Source organism: Dasypus novemcinctus, chromosome 18 (genome assembly GCF_030445035.2).
Source record: "Dasypus novemcinctus isolate mDasNov1 chromosome 18, mDasNov1.1.hap2, whole genome shotgun sequence".
Lineage (NCBI taxonomy): Eukaryota > Metazoa > Chordata > Mammalia > Cingulata > Dasypodidae > Dasypus > Dasypus novemcinctus.
The window spans coordinates 57,552,468-57,579,951 of NC_080690.1; the positions used below are offsets into that span (position 1 = coordinate 57,552,468).

Here is a 27,484-nt window from a genome sequence, read left to right on the forward strand (position 1 = left end):
CTAAAAGTAAAGACCTACCTGTATACCTGGAACTAGGAAAAGAACAACAAATTAATCACAAACAAGAAGACAGAAAGAAATGCCAAAGATTAGAACAGAGCTAAAGGGAATTGAGAATTTAAAAACACTAGAAAAATTAAGAAAATGAAAAGCTGGTTCTTGGAGATTAAATAAACTGACAAACACTTAGCTAGACTAACAAGAAAAAAAGAGAAAAATGTAAATACATAAAATAAAAAACAAGGGAGGGGTTACCAGCACTGATCACACAGAAATAAAGAGTATCATGAGAGGATACCTTGCAAAATTGCATGACAACAGGATGGATAACTTTGATAAAATGTGCAAATTTCTAGAAACACACAAGCACCCTACATTAATGAAAGAAGAAATTGATCAACTCAACAGAACAATCATAAGTAAAGACATGGAATTAGTCATCAAGAATGTCCCAAATAAGAAAGAGCCCAGAACCAGATGACTTCACAGGTGAATTCTACCAATCCTTCCAGAAAGATCTAACACCAATCCTGGATAAACTCTTCCAAAAAATAGATGTGGAGGGAACATCGATCTCTGAAGCCAACATCACCCTAATACCAAAGCCACATAAAGTGGCCACAAGAATACTACAGGGGAAGCAGACTTGGCCCAATGGGTAGGGCTTCTGCCTACCACATGGGAGGTCTGTGGTTCAAACCCCGGGCCTCCTTGACCTGTGTGGGGCTGGCCCATGTGCAGTGCTGATGCACGCAAGGAGTGCCGTGCCACGCAGGGGTATCTCCCTCGTAGGGGATCCCCATGCGCAAGGAGTGTGCCCTGTAAGGAGAGCCGCCCAGTGCAAAAAAAAAGTGTAGCCTGCCCAAGAATGGCGCCACACACACACAGAACTGACCCAACAAGATGACGCAACAAAAAGAAACAGATTCCTGGTGCCGCTGATAAAGATAGAAGTGGTCACAGAAGAACACACAGTGAATGGACACAGAGAGCAGATAACTGGGGGCGGGGGGAGGGATGGGGAGAGAAATAAATAAAAAATAAATAAATCTTAAAAAAAAAAATACTACAGTCTCCCTAATGAACCTGGATGCTAAAATCCTCAGCAAAATACTTACTAATCATATTCAGCAACACATCAAATGAATTAAACACCATGATCAAATGGGTTTCATCCCTCATATGCAAGGATAGTTCAACATGAGAAAATCGATCAATATAATACACCAGATTAACAGATTGAAATAAAAGTCATGTGACCATTTCTATTGATGAAAAAAAATGCACTTCACAAAATACAGCATCCTTTCTTGATAAAACGCTTCAAAAGAGAGGAATAGAAGGAAACTTCCTCAACATGATAAAGGGTATATATGAAAAATTCACAGGTAATCTCATATTCAATGGTGAAGCGCTGAAGGCTTTCCCTCTGAAATCTGGAATGTCTTCAAGGATGCCCACAGTCACTGCTCTTATTTAGCATTGTGTTAGAAGTGCTTGCTCAAGCACTTAGGTAAGAAAAAGATATAAAAGGCATCCAAATTGGAAAGAAAGAAGTAAAATTTTCACTGTTTGCAGATGACATGATCCTATATACATAGAAAGCCCTGAAAAATCTACAACAAAGCTTCTAGAGTTGATAAATGAGTTCAGTAAAGTGGCAGGATATAAATCAACACACACAAATCAATAGCATTTCTGTACACCAATAATGAGTAATCTGTGAAGGAAGTAAAAATAATTCCATTCACAATAACTATAAAAGAATCAAATATCTGTGAATAAACTTAACTAAAGATGTAAAGGACACAGAAAACTACATGACATTGTTAAAGAAAATCAAAGAAGATCTAAAGAAACGGAAGAATATTCCATGTTTCGTGGTTTGGAGACTAAACATTATTAAGATGTCCTACCGAAATTCATTTACAGATTTAATGCAATCTTGATAAAAATTACAACACATTTTTTTTTTACTGAATTGGAAAAGCTAACTATGAAATTTATTTGAAAGGGTAAGGGGCCCCAAATAGCAAAAACATTATAAAAGAAAAACAAAATTGAAGGAATCACAGTACCTGGCTTTAAAGCATCTACAAAACTACAGTGATCAAAACTGCATGGTATTGTCTCAAGGATAGACATAGTGACAAATGGAACCAAATTGAGAGTTCTGATATAGATCCTCCCATGTATGGTCAACTGATATTTGACAAGGCAACCAAACCCACTCAACCTGAACAGAATGTCCTCTTCAGCAAAAGATGCTTGGAGAACTGGATATCCATATCCAAAAGAATGAATAGCCAAGACCATAATGCTCTTAGAAGTTAAAGTAGGGAAGAATCAATGAGATCTTGTAATAGGAAATGGTTTCATGAACTTTACACTCAAAGCATGAGCAATGAAAGAAAAAATAGATAAGAGGGACTTCCTCACAATTGAAAACTGGTGCGCTTCAAAGGAATTTGTCAAGAAAGTGAAATGTCAGTCTACTCAATAAGAGAAAATATTTGGAAATTATCTGATAAGGGCCTAATATCTACTACATATAAAGAAATTCTACATCTCCAAATAAAAAGACAATAAATCTATTTGTAAAATGGGCAAGAGATTTGAATAAGTACTTTTCCAAAGAGGAAATACAAATGACTAAATAGTACATGAAAAGATACTCAGTATGACTAGCTATTAGGGTAATGCTAACCAAAACTACAATGAGATATCATCTTACACCTATTAGACTGGCACTATTGGGAAAAAAAACCAGAACTACAAGTGTTGGAGAGGATGTGGAGGAAAGGGAACCCTCATCCAGTACTGGTGGCAATGCAGAATGGAGCAGGCATTGTGGAGGTTGGTTTGGCAGTTCCTCAGGAAACTAACTATAGTCATATGCTCCAGCAATTGCACTGCTGGGCATATACTCAGAAGAATAGAAAGCAGGGACACAAACTATTCATACCAGTGTTCATGGCAGCATTATTTACTGTTGGCAAAATTTGGAAGCAATCCAAGCGTCCATCAATAGATTAATGGATAAGCAAATCATAGTATATACATACAATGGAATATTACTCGGCTGTTAAAAGGAATGAAATATTGATACAAGGGACAACATGGATGAAGCTTGAAGACCTTATGTTAAGTGAAGTAAGTCACTAAAAGGCAAATATTATGTGACCTCACTGATATGACTTAAGCAAATTGAGCAGACTCACAGAGCACAGGTCTGAAAGATAAATTATCAGGAGGCAGAAAAGGAGTAGAGTGTGGTTAGCCAATGTTCAGTATGGACAAAACCTATGATAAGGTGGAAGGGGTTGTTTGGCAGTGGGTGGGGTGATAGTGATACAGGGATGTGAGTGGGGTTGATGGTGCTGGAATGTGAAAGCGAGCAGGTTGCGGGTGGGTGGGTTAGACTATCAGTGGAACTGGGGGCAGGGCTGGAGGAAAGAAAAGGTGAACTTGAGATGTTTAGGTCTGTGGTTAAAACTACATTAGGAATGTTCTTTCATCAAATACAGCAAGGGAGGGTTTTTAGTGCAGGGCATCGGGGCTGGGGGATATGTGGGAACGGACACACCTGGAACATGCTTCTGTGGAATGTGAAAGTGTTCATCTTAGGCTTTTTTTTAATTTTTATTGATTTTGTAAAAATATTACATTAAAAAAAATATGAGGTCCCATTCAACCCCACCACCCCCACCCCACCACTCCCCACCCAGCAACATTCACTCCCATCATCATGACACATCCATTGCATTTGGTAAGTACATCTCTGGGAATCTCTGCACCTCATGGTCACTGGTCCACATCGTGGCCCATATTCTCCCCCATTCCATCCAGTGGGCCCTGGGAGGATTTACAGTGTCCGGTGATTGCCCCTGAAGCACCATCCAGGGCAACTCCAAGTCCCAAAGGCGCCTCCACATCTCATCTCTTCCTGCCATTCCCCATACCCATCAGCCACCATGTCCACTTTTCCCACTCCAATGCCACCTTTTCTCTGTGGACCTTGGATTGGTTGTGTCCGTTGCACCTCTATGTCAAGAGGAGGCTCAGATTCCACATGGATACTGGATGCAATCCTCCTGCTTTCAGTTGTAGGCACTCTAGGCTCCATGGTGTGGTGGTTGTCCTTCTTCAACTCCATCTTAGCTGAGTGAGGTGAGTCCAATAAATCAGATTGTAGGAGCTAGAGTCTGTTGAGGCTCAGGGCCTGGCTATCATATTGTCAGTCTAGAGATTCAAATCCCCTAAATATATCTTAAACCCCAACACCATCTACAATTCCAGTAAAGTAGCATGAAAGTCTTATGAAACATCTTAGGCTTTCACATCACTGTATCAGTGGATGGAGATCCACACAATATAAAGGAAAATATTAAACTACCATCCTAGGCTGTCCCTCTGTGTTCTCAAATTGAAGGGCAACAATCTCTCTAGAACACAGGCAAAGCCTAATAAGAGAAGACAGACCAATATTAATGGATGTAACTCTGAACCTTATTCTTCAAAACTTGCAACCTAGTGGTTACTCCGGGTTCCGATGGGATGGGAAAGGAAGAATGGATGGAGAATGGGGCATTTTTGAGCCTTGGAATTGTTCTGCATGATCTTGCATTGAGAGATACAGTCCATTATGCTTTTTTTTTTTTTAATTTATATATATATATATATATATATATATATATATTTTTAATTGACTTTGTAATAATATTACATTAAAAATATATATGTGAGGTCCCATTCAACCCCACCCCCCCACCCCCCCTCTCCCCCTCCCAACAACACTCGTTCCCATCATCATGACACATCCATTGGATTTGGTAAGTACATCTTTGGGCACCTCTGCACCTCATAGACAATGGTTCACATCATGGCCCATACTCTCCTCCATTCCATCCAGTGGGCCCTGTGAGGATTTACAATGTCTGGTGATTACCTCTGAAGCACCATCCAGGGCAGCTCCATGTCCCAAAGACGCCTCCACCTCTCATCTCTTCCTGCCTTTCCCCATACCATCATCCACCATGTCCACTTTTCCCAATCCAATGCCACCTCTTCTATGTGGACATTGGATTGGTTGTGTCCATTGCACCTCTATGTCAAGAGGAGGCTCAGATTCCACATGGATGCTGGATGCAATCCTCCCATTTTCAGTTGTAATCACTCTAGGCTCCATGGTGTGGTGGTTGTCCTTCTTCAACTCCATCTTAGCTGAGTGTGGTAAGTCCAATAGATCAGATTATAGGTGCTGGAGTCTGTTGAGGCTCAGGACCTGGCTATCACATTGTCAGTCCAGAGATTCAAATGTAAACCATTGACCATTGTTAGTGGCAATGCTTCAATGTTTATTCATCAATTTTAACAAATGTGCCATATTCATTTAAGATTTTATTAATGGGGGAAACGTGAGAATGGGAGGTGTATATATAATGTAGGGGGTATGAAAATCCCATTTTTTTCTATGGAACTTTCTGTACCCTAAAACTTATTTGATAATAAAGTAGAAAAAAAAAATAAGACACTGTTGGAACATACCAAAGAAATTGTCACTGTATATAAAAGATAACATATCTCACAGGAACACAAGACAAAATTCAAACTTTTTTCATTTTAGTTTTTATTTTTAAAGAAGCTTTAGTTTACATAACTGTTACTGAAAAATATAGGGTATTCCATTATGCCCAAACTCTCCCTCTCCCATACTTTCCCACATTAACAACATCCTTCATTAGTGTGGTACACTTGTTACAATTGATTAACACATATTGAAGCTTTGCTACTAACCGTGGAGTATAGCTTACATTATAGTTTACACTGTGTCCTGCACAGTTTTCTAGGCTAAGACAAAATATATAATAACCTGGATCCATCTTTGCATTGTTGTGCAGGACAATTCCAATGTCCCCAAAATTCTCCAATATTACTCCTATTCTTTACCTTCCCTCAGAACCTCTGTTGGCCACTACCTTTATATCAATGATAAAAGTTCTTCCATTGCTAGAATAATAATAAGTCTATAATAAAATAATAATAAGTCTACTTTAGTCCATTGGTCATTCCCCAGTCTTGAGGATTTGGGGATGATGATGCCCACTCTGTTTTTAATTTAGAGGGGGCTTAGATCTCATGGGGCAGATGGATGAAACTATCTTGCTTGCTATTGCAGTCACTCTCTGTTCCTTGGGATGGACATTGTCCATCAACATCTTTTTAGTTTTCCTGGGTGAGTCCAATGAACTGTAGAGTAGGTGTTGCAACTCTGCTGAGATTCATGGCTCAACTGGCACATGAATTGACCTAAGATTTAAGTCTCTGGGACCTATATTTATCATGTAGAGTGCTAATTATAGGTTTAAATTTTAAAAAAAGGGCCAGAAGAGCCATGTGTAAGGAAACTGTAAATGAGTCTAACTAACTCTGTTATATTGGGGAGCATAAATTCCAAAATAAGGCCCGCTGACAGCATGCTGAATTCCAGAGCTTGTCTGCCCTGCTTCTAATTTCTGGATATTTCTAGAGCCCTCAGGAGCCCTGCTATTTGAGGCACTGTTTATTGTGGCAATCAATAAATATCTGCTGAGACGTGCATAAGCGTAACCTCTGGTGTGACCTCCCAAATCACTTTGAAATCTCTTAGCTATAAAAACTCAATGGTATTCAGTATTTTCCCCTGTTGGTCAAGGTCTTTTTCCAGATGCATTACTATTTGGTGCTTGGTAATAATCCCTCAGTGCCAGGGAGGCTCATCCCCAGGGGTCATGTCCCACACCAGGGGGGAAGGTAGTATGTATGTATACTGAGTTTGACTTAGAGAGAGGCCACATTTGAGTGAAAAAGGAGGATATCAGGAAGTAACTCTTAGGCAATATATAATACTAGGCTAAGTTTCAATTTTACAAGAAAAGGTTTGTAAGTACAATCATCAATACCAAGAGCCTGGTATAATGGTCTGTTTTCCTTCACTAGATACTGCCTTTGTACTTGGGGTATTCTGGCTCTCCTAGTAGAGAATGTAGCAGAACTCCCCAGGATGAGAATTCAATGTTCTTTCAGTTGTTGTGTGGGTTTCCACACACCAAGGCAGTGCCCCTTGAACACTTGAACTATTCATGTGCCTTAGAGGCATGCTCCAGGTGAACCCCTCCCTATAATCCCCCTGTTACCTATACCCAGCACCAGTTATCCTCCCCTGCCACGTTGTGACCGTTCTGTGATCCAAAACCTCTCCAAAAACAAAGCCAACAAAATAATAAATAATATTAATAAGAAAATGAAATCATAATAGTTTTAAAAATAATGAATAAAAACAATTTAAAATAGTACAAGAATTTTTAGTCATTGTGTCTTTCATCACTGTAAGATTTGCTGTCTTGTATGTACAGTGACATTTTCTTCTGTATATTCCGCCAGTGTCATATTTTTTTTCATTTTATCTTCAGAGAAGCTTTAGGTTACAGAAAAGCAATATAGAAAATATAGGGTATTCTCATATACCCCATGCTCTCTCCCTTTTCCATTCTTCCCTATTAATAACATTTTACACGTGGATGGTTCATTTGTAACAGTTGATGTACAAATATTGAAGCATTGATTTTAACCATAGTCAGTGGTTTACATTATGGTTGACATTTTGGGTCGTATACTTTTATAGGTTTTGATGAAATTTAAAATACCCTGTATCCATTATTGCAAAATCATCCAGAATAATTCTAATGCCATAAAAATGCCCTATGTTCCATCAATTCTATTATTCCCTTCCCCTCCCCTTGGAACCTATGGTAACCACTAAGTTACAATTTTTGAAGAATAAGATTTATAGTTACTTGCAGTAATATTAAGGGCTTGACATATTGGTCTATTTTCTTTTACTAAGGTACTGCCTGTATTCTCAAGGGATTCTTGTCCCTCTAATTGAGAACATAGCAGGACTCCCCAGGATGGGAGTTTAATATTTTTTGTTTATTGTGTGCTTCTCCACCCACTGAGATAATACAGTATGACTAGATGAACATTTACATATGCCATAGAAGCGTGCCCCAGGTGCATATATCCCCCCACACCTGACGCCCTATACCTGTAAATCTCCTCTGCCATATTTGCCAAAAGAACATTCACACCATTGTAGTTTCAACCACTGACCTGCAAATTCCCAGAGCTCACCTCTTCCTCCCATCAGTTCCAGGGATAGTCCAACCTAATCCCCCATCCTGCTCACCTTCAGATTCCATTTCTATTTTCTTCCATTGAGTAGGCTGCCATTTCACTTTCTTGACAAACCGCTTTGAAGTACACCAGGTTTTCATTTTTTTGGAGTTCCCACTTACCTGTTTTTTCTTTTATTGCTCACGCGTTGAGTGTAAAGTTTATGAAACCATTTCCTATTACAAGATCTTGTAGTTCCTCCCCTACATTATATTCTAGGAGCTTTATGGTCTTGGCTCTTATGTTTATATCTTTGATCCATCTTGAGTTAATTTTTGTTCAGGGTGTGAGATGGTGTTCCTCTCTCACTCTTTTGAATATGGGATATTCAGTTCTCCAATAGCCATTTGTTGAAGAGGCCATTCTGTCCATTTTTAATTTATTTTTTTTGTTTTGTTGGATTGTTTGTTTTATGAGAGTGGCAGTGAAAATGTCTACTTCATGACATACTTCTTTGTAGAAATATGAAATTTTATCCTTGACTGTATTATATTGTTATTTCATGATTCCGATTAAAGTGCTCTGACTACTTAAAAACACTTTCCTGTTCATCAATACTTCTTTGCCTCTTTCTTCAGTTGTAATTGTCCCTAGAATTCTGTTTTTGACCTTCCTTCTCACACTGTTTGCATAGCTTCAGTGAATTGTTACATCCCACTACAGAGGCTTCAGCTACTAGTTATAGATTAATGATTATTAATTACTCATATCCATTTAGTCCCTACTTGAGATTTCCATTAACATATCTAGGAATCTGTTGGATATTTTTACATGGCTTACACAAACCTTGAATTTTGTATGTCCTTGCTCTGACTCTTTATCTGTTTCCTACTTCCATCTACCTCCAGCACCATTTGCCATTTATCTTCTGCCATTGATTCACATTGCCATCTCTTGTACTTCATAATTCCCCATTATAAGATATCCTCTCACATGCAGGAAATGATGAACATATAAATTGGCTGAAGCAACAATTAAATGTGTGCATGGAAAAATATTCTAATATGACTTATTCTCTCTTAGAGTATAAAGTAAATCCAAATAAATATTAGGGACTTATTAGGCAGCTTTTTATGAACTCTGACTCCTGAATGCTTTCAGAAGATATCAACCTTAAATTGATTAGAAACATGTTGTTACAGGAAGCAATAACATTTAAGGATGTGGCTATTGACTTTACTGAGGATGAATGGCAACAATTGAAACCTGCTCAGAGGAATTTGTACAGGGATGTGATGCTGGAGAACTACAACAACCTATTAACAGTAGGTAAGGATAAACTCGGTGAAAATCAAAGTCTGTATTTCTGAATGTGAGTCTTTTAAATATCAATAATAAGTACAGTCTTGAGGGTTAAAAGATTATTTCTTTTGTTCACTTGATAGTATATGCTACAAACATCATTACACTTTGCAGAAAACTTTTTGTGCATCCCTAGAATGAAAACCTTCTTCTTTCATCAGAAGCCCTGATATTCTCCATGGTTTATCTTTATGATAACATTATACTATTTTCATTATGTAACTTTGTAGTGAGTTTTGAAATCAGGAAGTGTGAATTTTTGAAATGTGTGTTTCCTCTCAACACTGTTTTGCCTATTTGGGGCCTCTTGCCATTCTATATGAAGTTGAGGATTGTCTTTTCCATTTCTGCAAAAAAAGCCTGCTGGAATTTATTTTTCATCTTTAAAGTATTTTATTGAAGTATATCATTCATTCATGAACATACATAAACAATAAATATATAGTAAATGTTGTGAATTTACTATTTACTATTTATTACTTTTGAAATGAACATGCATTATAGCTTTCATACAGGGTACCCATACATCATCCCACCACAAATACCTTGCATTGCTGTGAAACATTTGTGACAAACTATGGAAAAGCATTGTCAAAGTATTACTATCAACTATAGTTCATACCTTACATTTGCTGTATTTTCTCCCAACATACAGTTTATGTAAAGAATACAATCAAGTATTTGAGATAATCACAGTATGCATTCATCAGTCAATACTAGAGCATTTTCATTACTCCAAAAAAGAAAAAAAGGAAAAAACATTATCATATCCACGTGTTAGCACTACTAATTGAATATCCTATGATATGCTTTCAGATATCTATTCATTATCTAACATTTACAAATAACTTTACCAATTCTGCATAAATTAAACCTTTCCATTCTCTGACCACATTCTTTTCTCTGATGACTTATATTCTAGCTACTAACTCCATCAGTTTGCTCAGTTTATTTAGTTAATAATAGCAAAATCTTAAAATACTTGTCCTTATGTGCCACGCTTGAGTCATTCAGCAAAATGCCTTCTGGTTCATTCATGTTGTCTGTGCTTTATGGCTTCATTTCTTCTTATAGCTGAATGATATTCCATTGTGTATATATGCCACAGTTTGTTTATCCATTCATCAGTTGATGGATCCCTGGGTTGTGGCAATTGTGAATAATATCACTATTAACATTGGTGTGCAAATGTCTGTTCATGTTACTGCTCTCACTTCTTTTGGGTATATTGCCAGTTCACATGGTAGATCTATATCTAACTTCTTAAGAACCACCAAACAGACTTCCACAGTGACTATACCATTCTGTATTCCCACCAACAGTGAATAAGGGTTCTAATCTTTCCATATCCTATCCAGGGCTTGTGGTTATCTGTCTTTTTAATAGTGGCCATTCTTATAGGTTTGATATATCTTATCGAAACTTTGATTTGTATTTCCCTAATAGCCTGTGATGTTGAACACTTTTTCATGTGTTTTTTCACCATTTGTATATCTTCTTTTTTTTCACAAATCAATTTTATTGATACATATTAATAAAGCACAAATTCATCCAAAGTGTACAACAGTGGTATTTGGTATAATCACATGCTTGGGCATTCATCACTGCAGTCATTATTAAAGCATTTTCATTATTCCAATATAATAATAAAAAAACCCAGACGAACAAAAAAAACCTCATGATCTCTCAGTCTCTCTCTGCTTCTCCTGCTGTACATAGCTGCTATTCTGTTTCCATATTTCTAGTTTATTTGTATTTATATTTTGTAAAATCAGTCTTATGTATGCAATATTACCAATATTTGTATTTCACATAAGATTTCACTATATTATACAGTCCTACTTTTTAGTTTTCTTTCTAGTAATATACATGTCCTTAGATTTTCCCTTTCAACCACTGTCATACCCATATAATAGCTCTGCTAGTTACAAACACAGTGAAGTGCTTTCAGCATTTCTATTCATTTCCAAACATTTACAAAGAAACTTTTTACCAGTTCTGCACAGATTAACCCTCTGCTTTTCATTGTCTATCCTTATTGTATAATCTGGTTACCTATATTCTAGTTATTAACTCCATGAGTTAACACAATATATTTAGCTCATAATAGTACAGACAGCATTTGCCCTTTTGTGTCTGGGTTGTTTCACTCAACATAATGTCCTTCAGGTTCATCCATGTTGTCATATGCTTCATAACTTCATTTCTTCTTAGAGTTGCATAATTTATGTATTCACCACATTTTCTGTATCCATTCATCAGTTGAAGTACACCTGGGTTGTTTCCTTCTTTTGGCAATGGCGAATAATGCTTCTGTAAACAGTGGTATACAGGTATCTATTCATGTCACTGCTCTCAGTTCTTTTGAGTATACACCTAGTAATTATATTGCTAGGTCACATGGCAAGTCTGTATTCAACTTCTGTAGGAACTACCAAACTGACCTCCACTGTGGCTGTACCATTCTACATTCCCACCAATAGTGAATAAGTGTTCCTATGTCTCCACATGCTCTCCAACACTTGTAGTTTCCCACGCTTTTAATAGTAGCCATTATAATAGGTGTAAATGATATCACATTGTAGATTTGATTTGCATTCCCCTAATCACTAGTGATATTGAACATTTTTTCATGTTGGTTTTTTTTTTTGCCATTTGGATTTCTTTGGACAATTGTCTGTTCAGATCTTTTCTCATTTTTAAATTGGATCGTTTGTGTTTCTATTGTTGAATTGTAGTATCTCTTTATATATCAGGGATATTAAACACTTATTGGATATGTGATTGCCAGATATTTTTACCCATTGTGTTGGCTGCCATTTCACCTTTTGACAAATTCCTTTGAGGGGCAAAAGTGTTTAATTTTGAGGAGGTCTCATTTATCTATTTTTTCTTTTGTTGCTTGTACTTTGGGTGTAAGGTTTAAGAAACTACCACCTACCACGAGACCTTGAAGATGTTTTCCCACATTTACTACTAGGAGTTTTATGGTTGCCACTTTTATATATAGATCCTTGATCCATTTTTGTGTTAATTTTTTTATAAAGTGTGAGATACAGATCCTCTTTCTTTCTTTTGGATATGGATATCCAGTTCTCCCAGCACCATTTGTTGAAAAGACTGTTCTGGCCCAGTTGGGAGGGCTAGACAGCCTTTTTAAAAATCACTCGACTGTAGATGTGTCTATTTCTGAATTCTCAGTTTGGTTCTGTTGGTCAATATGTCTGTCTTTATGCCAGTACCATGCTGTTTTTTGTTTGTTTGTTTACCACTGTAGCTAATAATATGCTTTAAAGTCAGGAATTGAGACTCCTCCAACTTTGTTCTTCTTTTTAAAGACATTTTTGGCTATTCAGGGGCCTTTACCCTTACAGAAGAATTTTATAATTGCCTTTTCTAATTCTACAAAAAAGACTGTTGGAATTTTTATTGGGATTGCATTAAATCTGTAGGTCAGTTTGGGTAGAATTGACATTTTAGTGATATTTAGTCATCTAATCAATGAACATGGAATGTCCTTCCATTTATTTAGGTCTTCTTTGGTTTCTTATAGCAATGTTTCATAGTTTTCTGAATAAAGGTCCTTTATGTCCTTGGTTAATTTGATTCTTAAATATTTTATTCTTTTTTAGCTATTGTAAATGGATTTTTTTCTCATATTGCTCATTAGTAGTGTATAGAAACACTACTGATATTTGCATATTAATCTTTTATTCCACAACTTTGCTGAAGTCATCTGTTCTAATAGTCTTGTGGATTTGGGGAGATTTTCTGAGTATAGGATCATATCATCAGCAAATAGTAAGTTTTACTTCTTGCTTTCCTATTTGGGTGCCTTTTATATCTTTTTCTTGCCTCACTGCTCTAGCTAGAACTTCTAGCACCATATAGAGTAACAGTGGAGAGAGTGGGTATCCTTATCTTGTTCTTGTTCCTGTTCCTGATCTCTGTGAGAAAGGTTTCAGTCTTTCACCATTGAGTACAATGTTAGCTGTGGGTTTTTCATTTATACACTTTATCAAATTGAGAAGATTTCCTTCTATTCTTTTCTTTTGGAGAGTTTTTATCAAGAAGGCTGTTGAATTTTATCAAATGTCTTTTCTGCAACAATCAAGAGGATCATGTGATTTTTCTTCTTCAATTTATCAATGTGGTTTATTGCACTAATTGATATTCTTGTGTTGACTCATCCTTGCATAGTTGGAATAAACCTTCTTGATTGTGGTGTATAATTCTTTTAATGTGCTTTTGGATTCGGTTTGCAAGTATTTTGTTGAGGACTTGCATCTATATTCATTATATACATTGGTCTGTAATTTTCTCATCATAGTATCTTTATCTGACTGTGGTATTAGGATGATAATGGCTTCATAGAACGAGTTTGGAAGCATTCTTCCTGTACAATTTTGTGAAAGAGCTTGAGCAAGGTATTAGATTGTCATTGAAAGCTTGGTAGAATTCACCTATGAAGCCATCTAGTGCTGAGCATTTTATCTTTGGGAGGTTTGGGTTTTTTTGTTTGTTTTTTCTTAGTCCAATAAAAAATTTATTGGGAAATGGGGGAAAAGAACAGAGGTTGGTGAGAAATGGGTGAGAAGGATGGACATATACACCAAGATTTGGTACAGGCTCCCCTAGGCAGAGAGAGTGGGCTTTGGCCTGTGTGGTCATCTTTTAAAGTATTAATTATTCCTCTCCTTGTTAGTGATAAGGGGAGGGGCCCTAGCTGTTATTGATTATCCCACCAATTGTGGGGGCCAATGATGAAGCCTGTTTGCAATATCCAGGGCCTCCCTTTGACCTCTAAAGAGTCAACTGGGACCTCAAGGGACCTCAAGGTCAAGGTCTCATTGGAGTCTCTCTACCATGTTGCCTGTTGGCCATGTTGTGGCTCATCTTCCCCTATACTAACCTGCCTCAACTCCCCCCTCAGAGAGTTCATGTCCTTATTCTTAAGGGGACACTGAGAGGTGATGGGTCATCTTCTGTAGCTGATTCCTGCTTGTTAGGACAGTAGTCCCGACCTGAAAGCGTGTAAACCTCTCTGGCTATTTTATTGAGGATGAGGAAAGATGTGTCTAACACTGTGGTTGGAACTTAATGAAATCCCCACATGACCAATAAGGTTTTGATTTATGGTCCCACTAAAAGAATAAAGAGTATGTTGGTGAGCAGTCCCAACAAGGGGGCCAGCCATGACATAGTGGACCACAAAAGTGAGAAAGGCCAAATGCCTTCAGGGCTGCATCCTTCCAAAATTGATGGGAAACATTATTCTTACTTGAGTTCTTATATGCTATTGGTTAGTTGTAAGGAGAGATTGTGGTAGACCTACCAAGTTTGGGTGTAAATTGCCAACTGCAGTTCCATCTTTGGGAGGTTTTTGATGACTGTTTCAAAATCTTCACTTGTAGTTGGTTTGTTGAGGTCTTCTCTTTTTTTTAGGATCGGTGCAGGGTGTTCATGTGTTTCTAGCAATTTGTCCATCTTGTCTACATTGTCTAGTTTTTTGGCCTACATTTGTTCATAATGTCCTCTTATGGTGTCTCATTTCTGCAGTGTCAGTGGTAATGGCCCCTCACTTGTTTCAATTTCATTTATTTACATTTTCCATTTTTTTCTTTGTTATCTAGGTAAGGGTTTTTCTATTTTGTTGATCTTCTCAAAGAACCAACTTTTGGTTTAGTTGATTCTCTCTATGGTTTTGTGGTTCTCGATTTCATTTCTTTCTGCTCTGATCTTTGTTATTTCTTTCCTTCATCTTGGTTTGGGATTAGTTTGCCGTTCTTTTTCTAGTTCCTTCAGGTACGCAGTTAGGTCTTCAATTTAGGTCTTCTTTTTTAATGTAAGAATTGATGGCTCTAAATTTCCCTCTCAGTACTGCTTTTGTGGTGTCCCATAGGTTTGTTTCTTTTTTTTAAAGATTTATTATTTATTTATTCTCCCCTTTTGCGGCTTGCTTGCTCTCTGCCCTCTATGTCCATTCGCTGTGTGTTCTTCTGTGTCTGCTTGTCTCCCTTTGTTGCGTCATTTTGCTGCGCCAGCTCTCCGTGGGCAAGGGCTGTCAACTCTTCGTGGGCATGGGCCATCAGCTGTCCATGGGCATGGGCCAACTTGCCTTCACAAGGAGGCCCTGGGACGTGAACCCAGGGCTTCCCATATGGTAGACGGAACCTAATCTATTGAACCACAGCCACTTCCCCATAAGTTTTTATTAATATATGTTTTGTTTTCATTTTCAGTTGTCTCAAGATATTTACTGAATAATCTTACCATTTCTTCTTTGACCCACTGATTATTTATGATTGTGTGATTTAATGTCCATATATTTATGAATTTTCCCTTTTTCTATCTATTATTGATTTCCAGCTTCATTCCATTATGATTAGAGAAAGTGATTTGTATAATCTCAGTCATTTTCAATTTTTGAGACCTGTCTTTTGACCCAACATATTGCCTATCCCGGAGAAAGATCCATGAGTTCTTGAAGAGAATGTATATCCTTCTGTTTGGGGATGTAATGCTCTATAAATGTCTCTTAGGTCTAGTTCATTTATTTATTTATTATTATTATTCAAGCTCTCTGTTTCTTTATCCTCTGTCTAGATAGATGTTTTATCCAATACTGAGAGTGGTGTATTGAAGTCTTCACCTTTTATTGTAGAGCCATCTATTTCCCCTTCAGTTTTGCCAGTGTGTGCCTCGTGTATCTTGGGGCACCCAGGTAAGATGCATAGATATTTACTATGTTTATTTCTTCTTGGTGAATTACCCCTTTTATTAATAAATAGTGACCTTCATCATCCCTTTGAACAGTTTTTCATTTAAAATCTAATTATCTACTATTAGGATCATGTCCAGCGCTTTTAAGTTTGCTATTTACATATAATATCTTTTTCCAACCTTTCATTTTCAACCTGGTTGTGTTCTTACATCTGGGGTGAGACTTTTGTGGAGCATATAGATGGTTCGTATTTTTTAAATCTATTCTATCAATACCCTTTCATCTATTCTATTATCTATTATCTATTCTGTCAATATCCTTTACCCAGCTCCATCAGAGGAATCAACTCAAAATGGATCAAAGACCTTTACATGAAAGCTAGGACCATAAAACTCCTAGAAGACAATATAGGGGACTATCCACAAGACCTTGTAGTAGATGGGAATCTCTTAAACTTTACACCCAAAGCACAAGCAACAAAAGAAAAATAGATAAATGTGACCTTTTCAAAAAAAAACTTTTTTTGGAGGGGCAAGGTTATTTATTTATTTATTTTTAATTGAAGTTAATAGATTACAACGAATGTTACATTAAGACCTTTTCAAAATTAACCACTTCTGTATCTCAAAGGACTTTGTGAAGAGGGTAAAATGGAAGCCTGCTCAATGGTAGAAAATATTTGAAAATCACATCCAACAAGGATCTAATAGCCATGATATGTAAAGAGATCCTACAACTCAACTACAAAAAGACAAAGTACCCAATTGAAAAATGGGCAAAAGACAAATAGACATTTTTCTGAAGAAGATATAGGGAAGTGGGTGTGGCTCAAATAACTGAACTCCTCCCTACCACATGGGAGGTCCGTGGTTTGGTTCCCGGTGCCTCCTAAAGAAGACAGCAAGCTGTCATGATGGGCAGACATGGAAAGCTGACACAACAAGATGACACAATAAGAAAAAAAAAACATGAGAGACACAACAAAATAGGGAGCAGAGGTTCCTGGTGTCTCTCACAGAAGACGAGCAAGAGATCAAGCTGACATTACACGCAGGCACAGCAAGCTAACACAACAAGATGACACAACAAGAGACACAAGAAGAAAAACATAATGAGAAAAACAACAAAGCAGTGAGCCACAGAAGTGGCTCAAACGATTACGCACCTCCCTCCCACATTGGAGGTCCTGGGTTCAGTTCCCAGTGCCTCCTAAAGAAACAAGGAAGACAACAGACATAGCAAACAATGAGGGGGTGGGGAGAAATAAATAAAATAAATCTCTAAAAAAAAGAAGATATATGGGGAGCAGATATGGCTTAAATGGATGAGTGCCTGCTTCCCAAATAGGAGGTCCTGGGTTCGGTCCCCAGTGCCTCCTAAAAAAACAAAAACAAAATAAAAACAAACAACAAGCAAACAACCAATAAACCAACTCAGGGAAGCCAGTGTCGCTTAGTACTTGAGCGCTGGCTTCCCACATATGAGGTCTTTGATTCACTAAAGACTCAGGTGATCTTTGGCATGTTTTAGTACTAAGGTTTTTAAAAAAATATACACACACTTTTTTATACATAGTGTTATTGTACACTTAAAAGTTATAGTGTAAACTTAGCTTTTGTATACACAGGGAAACCAAAAAATTACCCTTTAACTCACTTTATTGCAATATTTGCTTATTGCTGTGGTCTGGAATGGTACCTGCAATATCTCTAACATATACTTGTACGTTTTACTAGTCTGTTGGGATTTTTTTTCTTCTTTAGTCAGTTTAGGTAGTTTGTGTTATTCTAGGAACTTTCCATTTACATAGTTATCTAATGTTGACATACTTCAGAGTTGTTGAGCATTGTTGAGCATCTCCTTCAAAAGCAATGTTCAGGTCCCAGTCCCTGGTCCTGCAGGTGTGAATCCATTTGTAAATGGGACCTTAGAAGATGTTGTTAGTCAAAGTACGCTATAACTGAGTGCCGGTGTGCCTTAGTAGAATATGGCCAAAGTCTTTATCCAGAAAGGAAGGTGTATATGAAGGAAAGTCACAGGAGCAGTCAGAAGGAACCTAGAAGAGAAAAAAGCCACTGCCATGTGCATTTACATGTAACAGAAAAGCCAAGCACCAAGGATCACTGGCAGCCAGCCCAGAATGTCATAGTCTTTGGGGAGAAAGCATAACTGTGGTGACATCCCAATTTTTCACTTCTCCTCGCTTTAAAGCTGTGAGCCAATAAATTCCCAGAGTTTAAGGCAACCCATTTTCTGGTATTTGTTTTAGAACCTAGGAAAGTAGAACAATAGTCTTCTCTCAAATTCCTTTTATTCTGTTATGTTGTAGGTAATGTCCTTACCTTTATTTTGATAAATTAGTTATTTGCATGCTCTTTATTTTCTTCTTTGTCACTTGGCTAAAGTTTTGTCAATTTTATTGATGTTCTCCAAGAACCAATTTTTGGTTTCATTCATTCCATTGCTTTTGTTATTTTCTGGATATTTTTTCATTTTTATGTTCTCTGGTCTTTATTATTCCCTTCCTTCTGCTCACTTTAGGTACAGTGTGCTGTCCTTTTTATAGTGTCTGAAGGGGAGAAGTTAGGTTATTGATTTTTTTTTTTTTTTTTTTTTTTTTAAAGTGCAGGCATTTGGAGCTATATATTTCCCTGGTCACTGCTTTTTCTGCATCCCATAAATTTTCAAATTTTGTTTCATTTTCTTTCATGTGTGCATTTTCTAATTTTCCTTGAGATTTCTTCTTTACTTATTAGTTTTATAAGAGCATGTGTAATTTCCACTTCTCCTTCTGTTACTGATTTCTAGCTTCATAACACCATGATTGGAGAAGATACTTTGTTTGACTTCAGTCTTTTAAAATTTATTGAGACTTGTTTTATTATGTACTGTGTGGTCTATCCTGGGGAGTGATCATTCAGAAGAATGTGTATATTCTCTTTATTGGGTGAAATGTTAATATATATATTTGGTTTATTATGTTTACTATGTTGTTCCTATTCTCTATTTCTTTATTGGTCTTCTGTAAATATTATGTCCATTATTTGGTATATTGTATTTATATTATTTTAGAATTATTACTCCTTCCATATTTGCCTCATCTGTTTTGGGTGTTCTGTTTTTGGGTCCCCATATGCATAAAATTTGTTACGTGTTCTTGATGAGTTGCTCCTTTCATCAATATGGAATATCATTCTTAGTCTGTTGTAAAAGGTTTACCTTATAGTGTCTTTTGTATATTAGAATAGTCTCTCCCCAGTCCACTTTGTTTTACTATTTGCATGGAATATTTTTCTCTGATCATTCACTTTTATCCTGTCTTGGATCTTAGCTGAATGTCTTGTAAACAGCGTATAGTTGGATCAGTCCTATTTATTCAATCTGCCATTCTCTGTGTTTTGTTTGGAGATGTTAAGCCATTTATATTTAAAGAAACTACTGGTAAGGCAAGACATACTTAAACTATTTTGCCATTTTTTAAAAACACTTTTTCCTTCATTTCTTCCATTATTCCCTTTCATGGTACAGCTGTTGTTTCGTAATGAACCATTTGATCCTCGTCTTTATTTTTGTTTCTGTGTATTTTAAAAATACTTTCCTTTGAAGTTCTGATAGGTTTTGCAATTCAACATACTAAGTCTAGTTTGAATTGACATTAACTTAACTTCAATAGCATACAAAATCTCTATACTCCTCCTTACTCCCTGTGGCAGTTTGAATTTGGTGAATCAAAAAAAAAAAAAAAGATTACATTTTTTAACTTCCTGTGGGCATGAGACAGACCTTTTGGTTGCTTTAGATTCTGTTAAGAGACCTTTATTAGATCACTTGATTAGATTACTTTTGATTGGATACATCAGTAAGTGTGATTCAGTTCTCAGCACTTTTGTTGGGCCTTAATAAACAGAGACACAAAGGAAAAGACTCACAGAAAAAGAAAGCTGCCATTTTGCTCCTGCTACATGAGAGAAAGGAGAAAGGGGAGAGAAAGAGGACTCCAGGTTCACTTAGAGCTGCAGAAAGGCAGACAAACCCTGAGAGGAAGAGAGAGGTCCCAGAGTCTGGAATCAGCAGAGCACAAAGGCACGCAAAAAGCAGCTCAAGGCTGAGGAGATGAGCCCTGCCATCTGTCTGATTGCCATGTAACAGTACAAGAGGATCATTAATAGCTAACTTGGTTGAGAAAGCATCTCTAATGGTTCCTTGATTTGAACATTTCATGGCTTTGGATCTGCAGGCTTTTCCCCAAATAAATCCCCTTTATAAAAGCCAACACATTGCTGCTACTTTACATTGGCAGCTCTTTGGCAAACTAAGACACTACCTTTGGATTTTTCTCACAAATTACATTTTTCTACTTCGAATGCCCAATAACACAGATTTTTAAATTGCTCTTAAAAAATTTATTCACATACTATACAGTACCTCCAAAGTGTATAATTATTGGCTTTCAGTATAATCACAAAGAAAAACTCCAATACCTTTATATCCCCCTATTATTGACACTTAGTATTTATTTGGTGCCTTTGTTACGATTTATAAAAGAATACTAAAATATTACTGTTGCCTATGGTCTATAGTTTGCATTAGGTGTATTTTCCTCAAATGCTCCTCCATTATTAAAACCAAATAGTAATGGACATTTGTTCTAATTCCTGAAAGATCCTTCTTATGTTTTGTGCTTCTGAGGAATCACCAAATTGTCTTCCACAGCAGCTGTATTATTATACATTCCCACCAGCAGTGAATAAGTGTTTAGTGGCACAAATCAACATTTTGACGTTTTTTCTTAAAAGTGCTTTCCTTTCACCTCTCAACTTTGCTGTGCAAGGACAGTCTTCCTTCAGTTTTCCAGTTTCCAAAAATATGACATAACTCATATACTTATATATCTTCAACAGTTATCTTTGTCATTATAATTTTATATCTTATTAAAATCTCTTATTATTTTAGTGAAATTTTAGGAAGGAATGGAAACAAATGCATCTTATTTGAACTGTTATGTTTAGCTGCATAATTTGTTTTTTGATAATCACTTGATTCTCTTTGCAGTCATCCCAGATGGAATCTTCTGCTTATATATAATTTTAGCCATTTTTGCCATGTGGGATCAAAGCCCCCTCTCAGTTGAGGGGTGGAGTGGGCACCACCACCCCAGGGTCCTCAGGATGGAGGAATGAAATATGGATTGGAGTGGATGTACTGGTATTCTAGTATGGAATTGTTGTGACTCTCGCAGTGGAAGAAATTGTATCATTAATGTGACCACTGGAGTTGCTTATGGCAGGGAGAGGGCAAAGAAGGTGCGATGTGGGGGCATTTTCAGGATTTGGGAGCCATCCTGAATGATATTGCAGGGACAGATGCAGGACATTATATATCCTACCATAACCTACTGAATGGACTGGGAGAGAGTGCAAACTACAATGTAAACTATAATCCATACTGTGTAGCAATGCTACAAAATGTATTTATCAAATGTAATGAATGTGCCACACTAATGAAGGAGATTATTGATGTGGTAAGAGTCAGGGATATGGGGAATAGGGTATATGGGAACCTCCTGTATTTTTTTAATGTGACACTTTGTGTGATCAATGTGTCTTTTAAAAATAAATAAAAAATACATTAAAAATAAATAAAAGCACTCAAAGATTCTTTAGATAAATAAATGTTAATTTTTCTACTCTTGAATCTTGTAAGGACTTTTACGTCTGAAAATCAGGCACTCTATAAATTGGCCCTTGGGATTACTTTCATTTTGGGATACATGTCCTGAAACCAAGAATTGACTCAAAGTAACTTAGTTATGAAATTTAATAAATATTGTCATGCTGAAAAATTTTTATACTAATGTTATTCCTTTTTTAGAAAAAGACTTGGAAGTTGGTAGACCAAAAGAGAGAGAAGAGCAAAGATTTGTAAAAGGAGTTACAGCCACACTTAAGAAAACCTTGACTGAGGAAAAAGGCAGTGAATGTAATGGTGAAAAAATAGCTTCTATGAACTCAGACATTAATTTTATGAGGAAATGCCTCTATAAACTTGAGTCTTTCAGAAACTGTATGAAACCTAATTTCAACTTATTTAATCATGATCAGTGTCAGAAGAAACATCGTGAATATAATAAGTCTGGGAAATACTTCCTTAGGTCATCCTCTATTGTAGTAGCCCCGTTTCAGTGTACTCAGTGTAGAAAAGATTTTATTAAGAAGTTGGACCTCATCAGACATTTGAGAATTCATACTGGAAATAAACTTTATGAATGTTGTGAATGTGGAAAAGCCTTTATCCGGAAGGCATGCCTTAATTCACATCAGAAAATTCATACAGGAAGGAAGCACTATGAATGTAACAAATGTGAAAAAACTTTCAAGCAAAACCTCCTCAGACACCATACATCTCACAAAGGTGAAAAACCCTATACATGTCAGCAACGTGGGAGCGCCTTCTACTGCAAATATAATCTCATTGGAAATGAGAATGTTCATACTGTAAAGACTTCTTATGAGTGTCCTACCTGTGAAAAAGCATTCAGACATAAGAAAACTTTCTTTGTACCTCTGAGAACTCATACTGATATGAAACCATATGAATGTAATGAATGTGGGAAAGCCTTCTCTCATCATTCAATCCTTACTATGCACAATAGAAGGCACACAAGGGAGAAATCCTATAAATGTGATATATGTGAAAAAGAGTTCTTTCAGTGCTCACCATTGATTTTGCATATGAGAAGTCATACAGGTGAAAAACCTTATCAGTGTATTGAATGTGGGAAAGCTTTTTCTCAAAAATATTATCTTAGTGTACATGAGAGAAATCACACAGGTGAAAAACCTTATGAATGTAATGATTGTGGAAAAGCTTTCACTCAAAAGTCAAACCTGAGCAAACACCAAAGAATTCACACTGGGGAAAAACCTCATGAATGTCATGAATGTGGGAAAGCTTTTCTTCATAAACTATCCCTTACAATACATGAAAGAATTCATATAGGTGAAAAACCTTATGAATGTAATGATTGTGGAAAAACTTTTACTCAGAGATCTACGCTTATCATACACAAAAGGGTTCATACTGGAGAAAAACCTTATGCATGTGAGCAATGTGGGAAAACCTTTAGTTATAAATCGGCTCTTGCTGAGCATGGAAAAACTCACAGTGGAGAGAGACCTTATGAGTGTCCTAATTGTGAAAAAGCCTTCAGATATAAGAAAAACCTCACTGTGCATCTGAAAATTCATACTGGAGAAAAACCTTATGAGTGTAATGAATGTGGGAAAACCTTTTCTCAATTTTCATCCCTTTCTATACATATAAGATGTCACACAGGGGAGAAACCCTATGAGTGCAATGAATGTGGAAAAGCCTTCAGTCAAAACTCTTCACTTTTGATACATATGAGAAGTCATACAGGTGAGAAACCATTTAAATGTAATGAATGTAGGAAGGCTTTTTCTCGAAAAGCATATCTTACTATACATTTGAAAGGTCATACAGATGAGAAACCATAAGTGTAATAAATAATATATGTGAAAAGGCCTCTCAAATTTTGATCCCTTGTTCTACCTGTAAGGACATACATGGGTAAGGAACCTGTGTAGTGAATGTAGGGAACTGCGGTCATGATTCTTTTCTCTTTAGACACCAACAAATTCATCATGGTATAAACATATCAAATGTCTTGATTATCAGAAAACCAGTAGAAATTCACATCTTATAGCTCATCAAAAAATTCTTTTTGTACCAAAACACTATAGAAGTGGAAAAGCCTTAAGAAAATACTCAGAAGCCAAAGACATTCATAATGAGGAAAAATGCAATTGGTACAATGGAAAGCCTGTACCAAATAAAACCTATAATGAACATGGTACTTAATGAAACTCAGAAGATGAATATTAATTTAAGGAATCAGATGAACAGGACTCCTGTCACCACTCTTTGTTCCCAGTAGTGTTAGATGGTCTAGTCAATGAAAAAAATATGAATAAAATAAGTACGTGATGTAGATTGGAAACAAAATACAAGGTTAAAATCATATACAGTACAGGCCAGCTGAAAACAGCATTCAGTTAACCTCAGAATAACTAAAATCTGCATTTATGACATTGGATTTTGGGACTCTACTTATGGCAGCCTTTTACAACTTAAAAATTTAATAATGCAATTTACCATGTGACTGAAAATTAAGTTTTTTAGTAAATCAAGGAGTACGATATTCCTTTGGAAAATGTGTATATGTTTCCCTGCATCAAAATACTGAACTTAAAATGAAGTGTCTAAGATCAGATATAACTCCTTTAATTTTGTTAGAATTTGTAATCAAATGTTACCTATAAATTGAAGGAGAGGGAGATACTGCAAAGAAATAATTGATCTTTTTCTTTCAGTGTGTTTATGTGGTGTATTACATTGACTGATTTTCTTATATTGAGCCATCCTTGCATATCAGGGATTAAACCCACTTGGTAATGGTGTATAATTCCTTTCATGTATTGTTAAATATAATTAGCAAGTATTTTGTTGAGGATTTTAGCATCCAGGTCCATTAGAGAAATGGGTCTATAGTTTTCTTTCTTGTGGCATCTTCGTTTGGCTTTGGTATTAGGGTGATATTGGCATCATAGAATGAGTTAGGCAATGTTCCCACCCATGGGTTGCCATGGGTCCTGAGGGGAAAGTGAGGGAAGAATAGAATAGATGGAACATGGGGCATTTGGGGGGCAATGGAATTGTTCTATAGATTTTGCAATGAAGGATACAGGCCATGTTAAGAATCATCAAAATTTATAGAAATGTATGATCCAAAAGGTAAACCATAATGTAAATCCTTGGCCATGGTTAATAGCAATGTTTAAATATTTATATATCAATTGTAACAAATGTACCATCCACATGTGAAATGTTATTAATAGGAGAAGTAGGAACAGAGGAGGATGTTGGGTATATAGGAACCCCCTATATTCTGTATATGACTTTTCTGTAATCTAAAGCTTCTTTTAAAATAAATAAATAAATAAGACATTGGGGGATTAAACAGAAGAAAATGTCACTGTACATACAAGACAACAGATCTTACAATGATGAAAGACAATGTCAATTTTTTTTAATTTTTAAATTATTTTTAAGAATTTCAATTCTTAAAAATTTTTTGTATTTTTATTTTTAAAACATATTTTCTTATTGTATTTTGTTATTGGCTTCAATTTTAAGAAGATTTGGATCACAGAAGGATTATAACTGTGACAGGGAGGATCATTGTAGTGGGGTGTCAATGATAGGGGATTCATGGGAGGAGGTTCACCTAGGGCATATACCTATAAGGCATATGAATGTGTTAGATTTTCATGGGGAATTGTCACGGTGGGTGGAGGTTCATACAATAACTGAAATAATGAATTTCCATCCTGGGGAGCTATGTGAGAATAGCAATGCTGAATCTTAGTATCAGCAAGTAAGGAACTACATGCACCCCTTTGCTTCTTCTTTAAGCTTCTTTAAGCTCTTCTTTAAGCTTTTCTTTTCAGAAAAGTAAAAAGGCATTTGGGAAGCTGAATGGTGAGTAAGTGTGCTATATCCTAATGTGGTAAGTTCCTAGAGCTAGTGTCATATGTTAACATGAACTGGGTGGCTTAAAACCACAGAAATTTATCCTCAGTTCCTGAGGCTAGAAGTCTGAAATCAAGGTATTTACAGGGTTGGTTCCTTTTGGAGCCTCTGAGGAAGAATCTCTTCCATACCTCTCTCCTAGCTCTGATGGTTGTCAGTAATCCTTGACATTCTTTGGCTTATCACTATATCACTCCAACCTCTGCCTCTGTCTTCATATAACTTTCTTCCCTCTGTGTGTCTGTGTCTCTCTAAATAACCTTCTCATTATAAGGACACAAGTCATTGGATTTGGGCACACTCTAAATCCAGTATAATCTTATCCTCACTTGTTTGCATCTGCCAACATTCCTAATAAGGTCACATTCACAGGTACCAGGTATTAAGACTTCAGTATATCTTTTGGGGAACACAATTTAGCCTGCATTATCTGGTAAGAAAAATGATCTCTTACTCTACTTCCCTGATGTCATGCTTCTCCCCTGCAATAGGCTGAACTTGATTTGAGGAAAACCCTCAATGTTAAAGTTTTATTGTACTGGATTACCTAAGAGTGGCCCAAACACCTGATGACTTCCTAGATTTTCAGTGGAAGAACAAACCTCAATGAACTCATTAGGTACGTTTAGGTGGTCACCAGATGATAAAAAATAGTTGCCCTAGATTGTGCTCATTCAACTTAATGATTACCTACATAAAATAGAAGGGTGGTAGAGCAAAGTAGTTAAGTGCACAGACTCAAGCCCAACTACCCCAAGTTGAACTTCAGCAACTATTTTCTCAAAACTTTCAAAAATTGATTGAAGTGATGACAGCACAATCCTGTGATGAAAATGAAATCCACTGACTGTACACTTTGAATGGATTGTACAATGCATGGGCTGTATGATATTGAATCCTGTGGTGAAAGATAAATTGTGGTTAACAAATATGAGAATATTCTTCCATGAACTATAACAAATATATACTAATACAAGGTTTTAATCAGTGGGTTGAGGGAAAATACACCAAATATAAGATGTGGGCTATAGTTAGTAGTAATATTTTGATGATTCTCTTTCATAGCTTGTAACAAATGTTTCATAAAGATGCAAGGTGTTGGTAGTGGGGTGATTTATGGGAGCCCTGTATGATAATATGCATGCTCGTTTTGTAAGTTCATGACTTTTACTATGCATTTACTCTTTATACATGATCGTATATGAAAGATATACTTCAATAATTTTTTTAATAAAAAAATACTATTTTCTCAGACTTAGCCGGACTCTACTTCCATGGACAGTGTAATTGGCAGTGTTATACTTCCTGGGAAACTAAGGGATGGGAGGAGATACGCCTGCCCTGTGTGTTTGCTGGCCTTTTTAAAAATATCTCTTCTTTGGTTTTGTTTTTTGTTTTTGTTTTTTTAAGATTTATTTATTTATTTAATTTCCCCCTCTCCCCTGGTTGTCTGTTCTTGGTGTCTATTTGCTGCGTCTTGTTTCTTTGTTTGCTTCTGTTGTCGCCAGCGGCACGGGAAGTGTGGGCGGCGCCATTCCTGGGCAGGCTGCACTTTCTTTTCACGCTGGGCGGCTTTCCTCACGGGCGCACTCCTTGCGCGTGGGGCTCCCCCACGCGGGGGACACCCCTGTG

The 27,484-nt window shown here is 36.6% G+C and overlaps 1 protein-coding gene and 1 pseudogene across 1 annotated transcript in view; both read left to right on the top strand.

Moving 5' to 3' along the window:
- The window catches only part of LOC111764216 (zinc finger protein 568-like), a 129,943-nt gene extending 106,133 nt beyond the window's left edge, over positions 1-23,810 (top strand). The window contains exon 6 of the mRNA XM_058279317.2: positions 22,958-23,810. Within this exon, the coding sequence (XP_058135300.2) occupies positions 22,958-23,757 (800 nt within the window). The 3' untranslated portion in view covers positions 23,758-23,810. The remainder of the gene's footprint in view (positions 1-22,957) is intronic.
- LOC101412621 (deoxyuridine 5'-triphosphate nucleotidohydrolase, mitochondrial-like) overlaps positions 9,351-27,484 on the top strand; it is a 113,529-nt pseudogene continuing 95,395 nt past the window's right edge.